Below are 14327 nucleotides of genomic sequence, written 5' to 3' on the forward strand. Positions count from 1 at the left end.
ATTTAACAAAAGATGAACTCTGGGGGGGTTTGTCACTGATTTTACTGACATTAGGGTTGCCCCTAATCCTTTGTGAACCCTTGGAATAATTTCACCATATGTTAGAGTGTAACTGTTGTAACTGATGCAGTCTTATCATCAGAATGTAGACTGGAATGTGTGCAGAGCATCCTCATCTAAAAATACAAGTTTCACAAGAGAACAGACTTCCTTGGAAGGACAAGAGCTGCAGAGCGTGACTGGTAACTGAAGATGCAGGGAGTTCTCTATTCTCTGTAAAGCCCAGGCAGGTATGTAGGTAAAATTGAAAAACGAGGAGGGGCATATTCTTGGTTTCAGTCATAATACATTGTAGGAACTGATGTTTCTTGGATGCTTTAAAAATCATTCCACCCTAGTGGGAGACCTGAATGCTGCAATAGCCTTATGGTTTAGAGAATACAAAAATACTCCTCTGACTGCTTAAAACCAAAAAAACATAAACCAGAACCAACTAACCAATCAAAGTAATAAAACAACCCTTGAACAACAACAAAAAACCACAAAGGCCCCAAAAAACCCAAACCAAAACCCCCAAGAAAAAGTGCTGTTCCATCCACAGGAGCATGGGATGTAGGAAGGGATTGTCTGTGTCATTGAGCCCAATCTTAGATAGCACTGTGACCAGTCAGCATTAGGTGAGAAATGTTAACACCTGCAGAATGCCTCCTTTCACCCTATGATAAATGCAGGAGGCTAGAGGACACAGATTCTGTGGTCAAAAATCATGAAGTKCAGTCTCTTGTGGAAAAAGCTGAGTGTGTTTCTCATTCCCAGCTCCCAACAAGACATGCATACTGACCAAGCACAGCTGCTGGCTGGTGACGTGGATCTGGCCTATATCAGTGCTTCACAAAAAGGCTATCAGCCTCTGATTGTGTTTAATTAGAGCCGTATCTTCTCTCTGTTCTTTAGTCTAGATGAGCCTGCATGTTTTAAAACTTTTTTAGCTAGAAATCTTCCATTAGTGTTCCCAATAGTTATTCTTTGCATGTTTCCTAAATTAAGCTGGTAATATTTTTTACTKTGGGATGTGCTTCATACATCTTCTGGAGAGTTGTGTTATTTTGGCTCCTCATGTTACTGACATAATACAGATACAAGTCAAACATAGCAGAAGAGAGCAATTGCAGTGGGCAGCTCAATCACAGTACCAGTGCAACTGAGCCATGGATACACATACCCCATACTGGCCTGGCTAACTCAGGGAGACAGTCATACTCTGAATTCAAGGAGAAACACACCACCATGTGATTATCTTAGCTGCCTGTAGTTGTTTATCTAAAGCAAAATCCACTCTCAGATCCCCTTGCTGTTGAGATCAAGTCAGCTTCTTTGCAACACCTGTGATCAGTCCCAGCCCATATTCTTCCCTGAGCTTCATGAGCACAGCACTCTGGCTCATCTTTGATTCTTCTCCCATGGTAGGGCTTTACTGATTAGTCACGCCTGTCTTTATTTTGTCAGTAGTCAGCCTCATACTGGACATGTCTTGATTTTGCCAGTTTGGTCTATTAGTTTACTTAATTATTTCCTTTGGAGATGCCAGGTTAGCATGTTCTGTCTTCTGTTTACTTTCCACATGTTTTTGGCTAGTTATGTCAGGAATTCAAGTTTTCCTTGTTTACTTTGTATGCTTGGTRTACTCCTTATCTTTTTGCTTTTTTGGATGGACTGTACTACTCCCTTATCATCCCAACATCTCATGCTCCTTGGCTTTTTATTTTGACTTCTTAGCATTGCAAATCTGTTTATAGCTCTCTTTATCTTCCCTCTCGTATTTTATGGTTTCATAGTCGTATTTTGTTACAGAGGTACTTTATTGCTAGCATTTCCTCTGTTTATTCTTCTTCTAGATATATACTAGAATGGCAATGCTCTGTAGTTCCTGCACCATTTCTCCATCACTTTCTGTATTGAAGTCTTCATAACMCTTGGGCTCAATTTCATTTCCAGCCCGTGAATCACTTTCGGGAGCTGTATCAGACAATATTTCGAAGCCAAGATTGTACCTAATATATTTTGGGTTTTTGTAATTTGTTTAAGAATGTTTTGTGTTCCCTGGATCATACATATATCATCTTTTATCTGCTTTTTCAATRCTGCCACAGTTGTATTCTTCTGCAAAATAAAAAAGTTGTTCTGCCCACAAATGGCTATACAAACTTTCCCTGTTTCCTGACCAGATTTCTGGCAACTTGGGCTGTAAGATTCTTCTTTCACCACCAGTCTGAAAATTTCATTTTGTAATAATCAAGGGTAGAAGACAGCACTTAAGCTTTGTAAGACAAAGATCTACATAATAGTCTCAAGATCTGTCCCACAAAGAAATGTTACTAATTACTGCCAAAAAGTACTCAAAGATGAACTTCCAGTTTAATTAGTGTATAGGATTCAATTCCTGCTATTTTTTTCCTATTCTCCAATTTCTGTTAGTTGTACAGAAATAATTTAATGCATTTTTAAAGCTGGCAGGTGAATATATTTTTCTTTTTATATATTTTTTTTCCCAGAAGTTAGGTCCAGAAGAATTTAGAGTTTCCTGCCTTGATATATTTTTCTCTGCTGATCAAGTGCAACTATTTTAATGCACTGTATTTCTAGACCTGTAAGAAATTGATGGGTTTTGTCCTTGTTCCACCTTGACCCTTTCAGATTCTGTTGGACTTTTTAATACTTAAAAAGATACAGAGGTGCTTCCCCAAAAAAAGAATGGGGGGAAATAATAAAAGGAAGGGTTGAGAGTGCAACTGTTTTTTATTTGGTTGTGAAAGAAAACCACTGTGGCAGCACTGTTCAAAATGTTCTACATGGCTTTTTTTTCCAAAAGTCAAGGGAAAACACAGCTAAAATATTTCTATGTTATAAAGTCAGCTTGAAGTATGAACATAATGACAGCTGAGGAGTTACACTTGGAGTCAGGCTTGAATTATGATCTGCATATTTCTTTGCCTTTCATGTCTTTGAGGGCTCGCTTATGTGCTCCTTAGTGATCAGAGAATTGGTTGTTATGCTGACTCTTTGCTGTTGCTTTCTAAACATTGCTTAAGACAAGAGACAAATTCAAGCATGAGCTTGGTGGATGTTCTTTTTTTGTGTTACCATTTTCTGGTCAAAGAACAGTCAAAATAAACAGTCACTGTTTATTTTCAAAGATAGTTTATGGGCCTTTTTCTCAGGAGTGATTTCTACAAGCATATCAGCTGCTGATAATCTTTGACAGTTGTTACCATTTTTCTATGTGGGGCACATAAACGACAGAATTTCAAAATTCATTTGACTGGTTCTGAGTAGCAGGGGTCCTGATGATCTGAATCAAAGGAATCCAGCCTCTGACATGGATGTTTTTACATTGCAAGTTTATATGTAATTGTGCAGACATTACCAGTCAAGCAGCATTTTGTGCTGCCTTTACTTGGARCTGCTCCAAATTCTTATTTAGAAAGTGCAAAAACTTTTATCTAAATAAAATATTACCSTTTCTGCCTATAAGTTTTGCTTTTCATAATGAAGGAAATAACTTGAAAAACGTTGCAAAAAGTAATGACATCTAATTTACTAATAAACTTCGTCTCACCCATCTTTTTTATCATTGGTAAGGTTATTCTAATGCTTTTGTCCAACTTTGCCCAATAAATGTTCACTCCTGTGTTTCCACTGGGTTACAGAAGCAAGGAAATTGGTTGGCTGTTTTAATCAAGGTACAGGACTCAGGTTTGTTAATACTCAGTTATGTATGYGCCCAGCAAGACAGCCCTGCATCCCTGTCTACCATCTTGATTGAGCAAATGAGTGCACAGATTTATAAGTTCAAAGTTTTAATCAAGTGCACAAAAAATTATGGTTTTCAAGTTAATAGAATAAGGCTTTTTGATGTTTGGGTATCAGAAATTCAAAGCTGTTACAATGTGTTGTAAWTCTTACCCTGCACAATTAATGTCAGTGGGAGCTTTAACAATAATTTGCTAGTAATAACCAGTTATTTTWCTATATGTGAAATGGAATGTAAACTCCATTCATGTTTTTCTCTGGCATTTTAAAATCAAATAAAAATTAATGAAATAACTTTTGCAGGTGTTGCTGGAGTATTGCACTGACCACATGTGACTTGAGTCTTTAAWATATCATTTCAGTAGGAAATGCAGGAAGAATGTGAGTTACTGATCAGATGTGTGGGTCTTGTGTCCCATGTCAGATGTGTGGAGAATGAGGGCCATGGCAGGTACAGTAAATCTGGGTGAATAGCACAGTGAATGATGGAAGAGTATTGCTTGGCACAGGAAAACTTAAACATAGCAGAACGTCTTCTCTATTATTTAAAGCAGGGAGTTGCCTGAATGGTTACGGCTTCTGTCAGCTTTTTCTATATTGTATAGCTTTGTATGTTATTTAAAACAGCTAGAATTAGAATTATTTCTATTATGCATTTTGTAGATTTGTSTAGCACTCTACAAGGAGCAAATTACCATTTTTCCCCATGATTAACAATAGCCTACTTCTAGCACCCATTGACTTGGAGGGTTAATAAGAAATGGCACTATTTTATTAGTGAATTCTTTCTTTAGACAAGTAATTCGGTTTTTTGTAACTCTGCGTGTTTATTGATCTGATTTCATATTCCAGATAAATAGTTACAASAATCCTTTACCAATTTACCAATCCTACAATTTTTGTAGGTTAGTACTTAGTACTAACTCCCCTTTCTTTACTGAAATTAAGTCYCTTGAAAATTTTCTATGATAATTTATTTGCATAGTGGATCAAGCATGAGAATTAATCAAAGGAATGGTAGGAATTCAGTCTTAAATTAAACATGGGTAAACAGGAGAGGCAGACTAGTGGGGCTGAAAAATCATTTTTGCTTTACATTAATTCCATATTTGATCTTTCTGCAAGTAAATWACTCTCAAGAAACTGATGCAGTGATTATATTTATTTATGCTATATTTAATTACAAACTGCAGAGTTCATATGGACTTGAGGGCATGCTGCAGATTTTGTTGAGATTTATGAGCAAAGTTGCACCCTAAGATATGTTTGACTAGAAAAGCTGTGAGTATCTGCGAGCCCAAATTTAATTACGTACAAAGTCCTGCTAACTGTAAGTGGTTTAGTTGATTACTGTTAAATAAGCTTTTGATAGCACTGTATTTTTGCAATAGGTATTTTTTCTTTTCTTAAGAAACAGAGAGTTTAAGTTCTATGAGTATCATTACAAATGAACCTGAATTTCTAGGGGTTTGTATGRTGAATCTTATTAAAATCATAATATATAGTATGGTGTTAAACTCCAGTGAACCTATGAAAGTTAGAAGCCATCCCTGCAGGGATCTCTGGTGTCTAATAAAAAAACAAACTTTTTTTTAGCTTTCTTCTGAATTGAGTATTTGTAAAGTGTGAGAACAACTAAACTGTATTAGACCAGACTTTGTTCTCTAATGGTAATTCTCTCCCTTAGCATGATGAGAAGCAAATTATTAGAGACRATAGTAGGGATTTAGTAATCAGGTAATGATGCTTCTATATTAAATTTCAGCTCTGGGACTTAGAGCTAGAAGTAGTTGCACTTGCTCACACACCTGGCTTCCCTCCCTCCGACACTGTCTTACAGGACTGAGTCTCTGAATGTGTGCAAGTCTTCYGCATTCACCATTTCCTGCAGCCAGGAGCAGCATATCTTGCCCTTCCATTCTGTGAGGAACAAACTCATTTTGGTTTACTAAGGTTTCCTGACTGCCTCCTTCCATGTGTTTGCAGGTGTTTTTGTTTCTCCTTTGTTTCTTTTTCTTTTTTTTTTTTCTTTTTCTAGTGTGTGTAGTCAAGGTTGAGCATTGCATTGCATTATCTTCCTCTGTAGGAGCACTAGCGGAGTCTGTCAACTCGGTGACTTCCACAGAAGTTACAGGAATTTAGTGTATTTGAGACTGCTATCAAATGCCCGTGAAGTTACCAGATAGCTCAAAGCATTGGGAGGAAAGGGGGAAGGCAGACAGCTCAGTGGGGAGAAGTGGGTGAAACATAGGAAGCTGCTGTTCCTGAGATCTGCTGCTATCAAGAGTGAGTAGAAAGGCTGGCCCACACAAGCTCTGCAGAGCACACAGGTCAGGCTTGTGTCAAGGTAACAGTCCTGGTGTCTGTGCCTCCTGGTCAGCTCCAGAGATGACACATTGAGCTGCGGTTTGGGTTTGCCATATGGTGTGGAACTGGATTACAGCATCACTTCCTCGATTTTGTCCCAGTTTATGCTTTCCATGCAAGCTGTGATCAGGTTGAGAAACCAAAGGGCTGCAGCTGGGATTTTCATAAAAGGCATGCTTCATTTGGCTCAAGATGAGCACTGTCACACCTCCTACACTTCAGCTTTTATAAATCAAGGGTTGTCTCGGCACATTTCTTCTTTACCTCTCCTGACATATGTGATGTGTTCGTCACCTGCCTGCTTCTGATGTGGCTCTGACAGGCTGTGGTTCATGAAATAGCAACAAAATGAATCTTGACAGACAACAAAATCTGGATGCTTCATTTGTTCTCTTGGTACTTGCGTATTCAGTCAAGTCAGATTGAAAGTGAGATTGTCGTCAGAGGAAGGTAATCAGGGACAAAGCTGATTATTCACAAATTGCTGTGTAAGGAAAGCCAACTTTTTTTAGAAGTACAGTGCATACAAACACTGTACTAGAAAGGTATTGGAGCTTCATMTAGTTTCTCTATGACTTTAGGTTTTTTGTGCTGTTCTTCCTGTTACTATATACTCCCCTCTTTGCTAGAGGTCATTAATTTTCAGGATTGTTTTCTGCCTTGCTAGAAATTTCAAATGAAATAGTGGATGGAGTTCCTGAGTACAATGAAGTCATTAGCCAGCAATGTTCTTASAAAATTTAGTTTAGGCGCTTAAAAATACCAGGTGCTTAAAAATACCGACGAGACCTCGGTTTCTAGACTGTGAAGAAGTCATTCTGATCTTCCAATTTTTGTGTCTGAATAGAGCAAATAATTTTCTGGTCTCAAAGATAATATTAAATAATTTCAGATTAAAGGACAGGTGGATGAAGGTGTCATGGATAATGTACTTTCATTTTGTTTTCTGTGTCATTATTTCCTATATGGCCAATGCCCGTCTGCTGGCAAGTATTGAAGCCATGATAGATGCATTTCTACAGTAATTAAATTTGAAAAAGGTAAATTGGTTGAAATTTGACAAACATTTCTTTATACATATAGTTTGAACTACTGATTGAACAAACCAARCTTCTTCATCCAAAAGCTGCTTTGATTAACTGGGAAATTGTAATTGAGAGAAACTTTTTTTTTAATTAGATACATCTCTGTGTTTCATTTTCTCAAGGCTTTATGAATTACCTTGTCTATTTTATGGCTTTGCTCTTGGCAAGCTTATTCACTTATCCTAATTTTCATGTGGCTGTTTGATTTATTTTTCTTAGGATTTGACATAGTTTTTATAACTGATAAAAATCTGCTTAGGAAAATATATCATGGARTGTAAAAAATTAAGGCCTAAAATCCTAAAAAAAAAAAAAAAAATTATTMTGTTGCTCTGGTAATTAAGAGTGGTGCTTATGTTGTGGATTGTTCCAGTTTCTTTAAGTGGATTTAAATGGTTCTGAAATTTATTCTATAGTTATGCCCTGTAGTGAGTCAGGAAGCACTAACTGCAGCATTCCTGAATTTTGAATGTACCAATATTGGGGATACTTCAATGAACCTGAAGTACAGTTGACGTTTTGTGATGATTTTGGGAAATATACCAGTAGAAAGTGCCAATATTATAAATTATAGTTCAGGGACAAAAGGGAGATGACGTGAGCTGACAGCAGTCTTTTAGAGCAGAAATTATCGATGTAGTTCCATTTTCCTCTYAGATCTAATTTCATAAAAGCGATTTCTCCCATGAGGAAGTTGCCTTAGTTAATCAGGGTGGCGTGTAGCTGTGGTTTCCTTCCCTTGGAGCTTGTTATCCTCACTCTCAAGACTAATGAGAAAAGGACAAATAACACAGCCTAATGCTGTATCTTGTGTGCAGTGTTCATTAAACCAGAAAGAGGGTATGGTGGGAGGAACAAGACCTAGGCAATGATCCCAGATATCCTTGTCTTGAGACTCCACATTTCCCATAACTGCTTCTCCCTTACAATTATTTCCTTCTGAGTCAGTGGACAAGTGGAGCAAAAGATTCTGATTTGAGTCTTGGTAGGACTGAATGCTGAGTTGAGAATCCATTTCAAAATTATGCCTTTGCAGACCTTTCCCCTTGAATTCTCCTAGAACTTGTAATGGATATTTATCAGACAGCTTTCTGTATTTAATGAACATTCTCAACAAACTATGCRTGTGAGGATCACTTATCATCATCATTCTGCTGCTGTGCCATTCAAAGGTATAATTCATATTATTTTATCATCTGGTGCAAAATAATAAATATGTTTTRAAGAGTGATTGCTGTTAAATGGCAGAGTTACTTTTGCTGTCAGTCTAGCAGCTGAATCCAGAACCTTTGGTCTTTGATTCCTATATCACGAAGTGTTGTGTAGAAAACAATGGAAATAGTTGTAATAACTCCAAATACAACTGTGATTTTTACTTTTCTAGTCAGGTAGGATTAGTATAAAATTGATTCCTCTGCATAACACAGCTTCTTTTCAGTTGTTTTGATTTACTGTACTTTGTATGTTGCTTGAGCAATTGGAACTCTATTCAGCTCCTAAGTTTCCTATGAAGTCCATTTGGGTTTTGTAATGTTTGCGTCATCTTATGGGACTTGAATTATCTKAATGTCCAAGGGTTTACTCTTGTTCTTGGCTTCCTGCCAAGCCCACATTTTTAATAGCTAGACCTACTCCTTGAGGTCCTGACTTGACTAGCAAGTCCAAAATGACCATTTTTTGTTAATTCTGTACATTTCCCCCTTCGTTCCATGCACTTACCTCTAAGAYCATTGTTACCGAACTTGGCAGGGGGCTTTGAAATGGCTAATGCTTTTCACAAACCTCCCTGGATAATCATTCAAATTTCCAACTCTATTTGGTAGGCTATGACAATTTAATTGTTGAATTAAATATTAGGAAAAAATGCTGAAAAATAGCCATTCTTTTGGTAATACAATACATACAAGTTTAAGTAGCTTAATGTTATGGCTTTCTCGTGGAAAACAGTGATGAGACTCTGCTCATTGTGTAAGGTGAAGCTTTGGGACCAAGGAGCTGGTTGTGCACTTAGGTTGTCMGCTGTCTTTGTGTTTGCCATTCACAAGTCAGACTCTGACTGGAACTTGCTGCAGGTATGATCTTACAGTGCCTCACTTCTCCTGACATTCCAGATCCTTTCAGTAACAAATATATCTTCAGTGTTGTATCATCCTGGTGGTTCATCTTTTCTACTCTCTGAGCAATGAAGAAATAACGTAGTATTTGGTCCACCAGCACAGGCTGGTAAAATTAGCTCTTACCAAACCAAAAAACCTTTCTGTGTGGGCAGACATTGCTGCTCTGTTGCAGAGTACAAGCCTTCTGGGTTAGCTGCTGGTAGACGAGATGAAATGACATTTCTTTAAGATCAGTGCCAGTTTCAGAGCAGGGTGGCATCCGTACCACAGCACAAACCAGAGAGCTGTGCAGGTGATAAAGGAATATTAAGAAGCAAGAATTCTTWATGTGGGTGGGCAAGGTGCACTATTCAGAGTGGCGTTAAGTGAATTTTTTGAAGTTGTTTTCCACAGCTKTGGTACAATTCATAAACTGAAATTTTATCTGTTATTATGAAATCTCTTATGCGCCATCAAATTAAACKGTCCTTTGTTATTCTTTAATGTGCTATGCGTTCATTCACTCTGGAAAGTGTTGATTTCACTTCAATTCCAGAGTAAGAAAGTTTGCTCTTAATATTACTCTTCTAATACAAATACTGTGTGATTAATTAATTTATTTATATTTTCTTTCTTTTTAATCATTGTAGTAACATCAACACCCCAGCATGCTTAYTACATGGAAATTTTCATGATAATTTTATTTCACTTAATACAGAAATTGCATGTTTCTTACTATTCTAAGTGAAGGTGGACAGGGAAGAGCTACCATAGGATGTCTGTTGTTTTGCAAAGATTAATCTTAAACACAGTTTTAATTAACTACAAGTTCCTAGTTACCAGGCCAGCTATCAGGCATCATGCCTAATGTTTTCTTATTTCTGATTACTATTGTAAGTGAAGGAATTGTATGTTAAATACAGCAAAATACAAGAGTTGTCTGTTAATTCCTGGTTGAATTTTCAGTTACGAGTGAAATCTTAGCTTTGTCCCTGGGGTTTCCCTGCAGAGGCTGAGATTTGAGAGGTGCATGATCCAGGAGACCATCTTAACAGCCAGAGTTCTGGAATCTGTTGGGAAAGCAGTGGGCACATTTAGGGATTAGCGTTAAGCCCAAAAGTACTAGGAATGCCTTTCTTTGCAACAGGCATCTCCCCTTCCATTTTTAGTATGTATGTTTTAAATAGGAATATAGACATGATCTTTTAAGAAAACTTGGGTTAAAGATACAGTCATAATACAGTAACAAAACCCCAGCCTTTCCTGATCCATCTGTTGACTGACAGGTGACTTCTGTACCAKCTGAGTGCTTAAAGTGCTTCCAGTCTGACAGCAGATGGTGCAATCTATGAAGGCCACTTGGGTCCTTYAACAGAGCTGCTGCTGTTAATTGCATGAATGTGGAAGCTCTTTTGCAGAATAATGGTTTTTGAGTAATAGAAATGTAGTGCACGTTCTCTGGTGAAACGTGCTATATTTAGCTCTGTAGAAAGAGGTGTGTCTATGTGATACAACCAGCTCTCTTTAATTCTGTGACTGTGCTTGCTCTGAGAGGGTTTCCCATGTTCTTGCCAATCCTGGGAAGTGGCAGAACTGATCCATGCCTCCCTCGAATATGTGAGACGTTTCTGCGGCTTCAGCTCTGTGAGCTGCTGATTTTTTTTTGCTCTGTGGTGTTCTGTAGCCCCACAAGGGCAGAGACAGAGACACCTATTGTGCACAGCCACAGTGCCCTACTTGCTGTATAAAGTATTGCTGGTACCAGAATCTCAGTGTTGAAGCTTTCAGCACATAGCTAGATGAAGTGGTGTATGCTTTTGGTGTGGAAGTCACTGAATTAATCTTTAATTAATCTTCCTCTACCTGTGGCAAGGAATCGTGGTAGTCATTGTATTAGTATAAAATGCCATTATTTTTTGCATTGTTTTCTGCTTGGATGTTTCAAGACTAAAATATTTGCACTACAGAACAGCWGGGAAACCAGCTCCAGGTTTCCTTAGTTGGTTTTTCTTACATAAGAGTTTTACAAGGTGTTAGAGTGTTGACCTGAAACAACAGATCAGTTGCTGCCTTGCAACCCTTCTGGCTGGTCTTCCACTTGCCTTTTGCATCTCCAACTTTCTTGGTGAGGGGGAGACATTCTCCTAATAGTTCATTTTGTGGTTTATTGTTTTTGTCTGGTAATGTACTGAATAAGTAATAACCACTAGTTAGTAAGGACTCCCTTAGAATATTAATTARTATTTGAGATAGAAAACCAGCGCATAAAAGGGAAAAGCTTTCAAAAGAATAGGATGGCATTACAGGTAACTACTTAACAGTTTAATGATTGCCTGTTGGATTTAGAGTTTTGATGTAGTCTGTAGCTCTGGATTCTGTTCTGGCTTTTCTATTAACTTTCYTATTAGCTAAGTGTAAAAAGTGCTTGGACAAGTCCTCTATTTGTTCTTACTCTTCATTATGCTCTACGTGAAATGTAACAGTATTGCCCAGGATTATTAAATAATCTAGTGCCTGCTGTGGATTGGTTTGCCACCGGAAGTTGTTGAATCTAAAGCGTAACAAGAATTTAGTAGGAGTGGAACAGTTGTGAGGGAATCAGAAGCACCCAGGGRTGAAACAGTTACTGACAAAATAAGAAAATTTTAATTTACTTGTTTTATGGCTTAAGCCTATCGGTGGCTGCAGGGAATTGGAAGGATTGTGCATGGAGGTAAAGAAACCCTACAGCTTCATGATACAGAAACTTTATTGAAGCATTCAGTTTGTCACCAGCTGCAAGATCATATCCTTACATTGATTTGTAATGAAACACTTAGTTGCAGATCTGTCTGAAACTTGAATTGAAACAAGCAATCCTGAGATAATAAAAAAGGCAGTRGTAACCTATAAAGGGATGAACTACACAGCTAAAAGATTCACTTATTTTGTTGGAATTCAGTAAACAAAAATAGGTGTATTAGGTTTTTCCTCTTTTGCTCTTTGATCTCTGCTGCTTTTCAATCTGTTACCGGTAATCATTTAGTGGTCTTTAGCTGTTGTAAACTACACTGTTTTTGCAGTGTGCTAAATAAAATGCAARTGCTTTTATTTTTGCTTCTGAACCTTGTAATTTAGTATTTCACCTGTCCTTTGAAAATCTTGCTGCTTTTTTTTCCTGATATTATCAGCACATGCAAGATGGGCAGCAGTGGTGGCAGAGCTGTTTGCTTTTTTTCTTTCTGGATTGATGAGCAGGGTTATTCCTGTGTCCGCAGTGTGCCCTGGCAGCCAGAAAATGCTGTGTCCTGGGGGTAGATCAGCATCATTAGCCAGTCAAAGGAGGTGGTGGTCCTGGTCTGCGCTGTGTGCATTTTGGGTGGTTTCTCAGTACAAGAAAAAGGCATAAAACTATGCTAGTATGTCCAGAAGAAGGAGACCAAGGTGGTGAAAGATCTCAAGGAGCAGCTGAGGTCACTTGGTCTGCACATCTTGGAGAAGAGAAGGCTGAGGGGTGACCCCAGAGATGCTGATCTCCTCTTTCTCCTGACCAGTGACAGAACATGAGGAAAGGGAATGAAGCTGCATCAGGGGGAGTTCGGATTGGATGTTAGGGAAAGATTCCTCACTGGAATGATGGTCAGCCACTGGAACAGGATCCCCAGGAAAGTGGTCATGGCATCAAGCAAGGCAGACGTCAAGGAGCACCTGAATGATGCTCTCAGTCATGTGGTTTAGGTTTAGGAAGTCCTGTGAGGAGCAGGGAGTTGAACTCGAGTGCCTTCCAACTTGGGAGATTGTGTGTTTTGTGTATAAGTAGGCCATACTAGAATATTTTTCCTTTTCTGCATTTCAGGTACCTACATTTCAGGAGCCAGAGAAAGCTGGGAATATGATTCAGGAGCGAGAGACCTTCAGAGTCCGGACCTCCAGAGTCACTTTATGCAACAAAAGGTGTCAGAGTGTGGTGGAAGCAATGTGACTCAACAGGCTGCTCTGAAAAGACTTCTAGCTCAGACCTCAAATTTTAGCAGCTCTGTTGGAGGAAGCTACTTAGAACTTGCCAACACTGTAAGTGTACTTTACCTTCTGCTTTTGAGTTTTGTAGAAGTTTTTTTGTTGTTGTTTTGAAGCATATTCATTCCAGCCTTATAGCCTTTATGGAAACARTATTACACAGTTGTTACCTTTGATTTTCCAGAAAAATAATGTGGTTTTAGCAATAGGTAGGTGTAGAATATTTCCAAACTTGTATAATCAGGTTTTGTCAAAAAAGGTAGGAATCTGTATGTATCTGTATGGTCAAACAGGAAGTTCCTAATTTATACAACTTAACCGAAGAAGATTTGTTTATAAAAACTTACTGTTAACTGTGGTGTCAGATTGCTCAGAAGTGTTATGTAGCAGAATTCTTCACATGTTACTTCATTACTACCCACTAAATTATATGGTACATGCTTTAAGCCTTTGGTGTGCTTTTTTATTTCTACAAGCTAGTACAATTCTCCATTAAAAAAAAAACCTACATGGCTGTTTGTGCTAGTTTTAACTGGAGAAAGGTGAATTTTCTTCACCGTGACTAGTGTGGGACTGTGTTTTGGATGACACTTTTGAAGGAGTAAGGCATTATTTTTTGCTTGCCCCCATTTGTATGGGGATCAAGTTGGTGTTTTACTTTTAACTCAAGCATCTTATAAAAGATCACCTATTTCATAGCATGTTTCTGGTTTATGTTGCACAGGAGTTTAAGTACAGAGGTAAAAGATGCTAGAATGAAAGTGAAAAATTTCTGATTTTAAAAATTACTCTTTGTTGGCATGCCTGACCTTGATGAACTAGACTCCTAGTTCACGATATCCCAGGATAATTCAAGTATTATAAGAGAACCTCAGAAGGTCATCTGGTCAAACATCCTACTCAAAATAGAAGTGATTGCTGACATAGAGGAAATTCAGTGTCTTCAAGCCACATTGTTTAAAAGAAAATTATG

General features: G+C 38.0%; 1 protein-coding gene across 3 annotated transcripts in view; it reads left to right on the forward strand.

The window, feature by feature from the left end:
* MCC (MCC regulator of WNT signaling pathway) overlaps positions 1-14327 on the forward strand; it is a 181860-nt gene that overhangs the window by 14063 nt on the left and 153470 nt on the right. For all 3 annotated transcript variants that reach the window (XM_057367491.1, XM_057367492.1, XM_057367493.1), the window contains one exon: positions 13194-13408. In XM_057367491.1, coding sequence (XP_057223474.1) covers positions 13194-13408 — 215 coding nt within the window. The remainder of the gene's footprint in view (positions 1-13193; positions 13409-14327) is intronic.

The sequence above is a fragment of the Malurus melanocephalus genome, unplaced genomic scaffold (assembly GCF_030028575.1).
Source record: "Malurus melanocephalus ecotype Western Australia unplaced genomic scaffold, MMel_1.1 scaffold_80, whole genome shotgun sequence".
NCBI lineage: Eukaryota > Metazoa > Chordata > Aves > Passeriformes > Maluridae > Malurus > Malurus melanocephalus.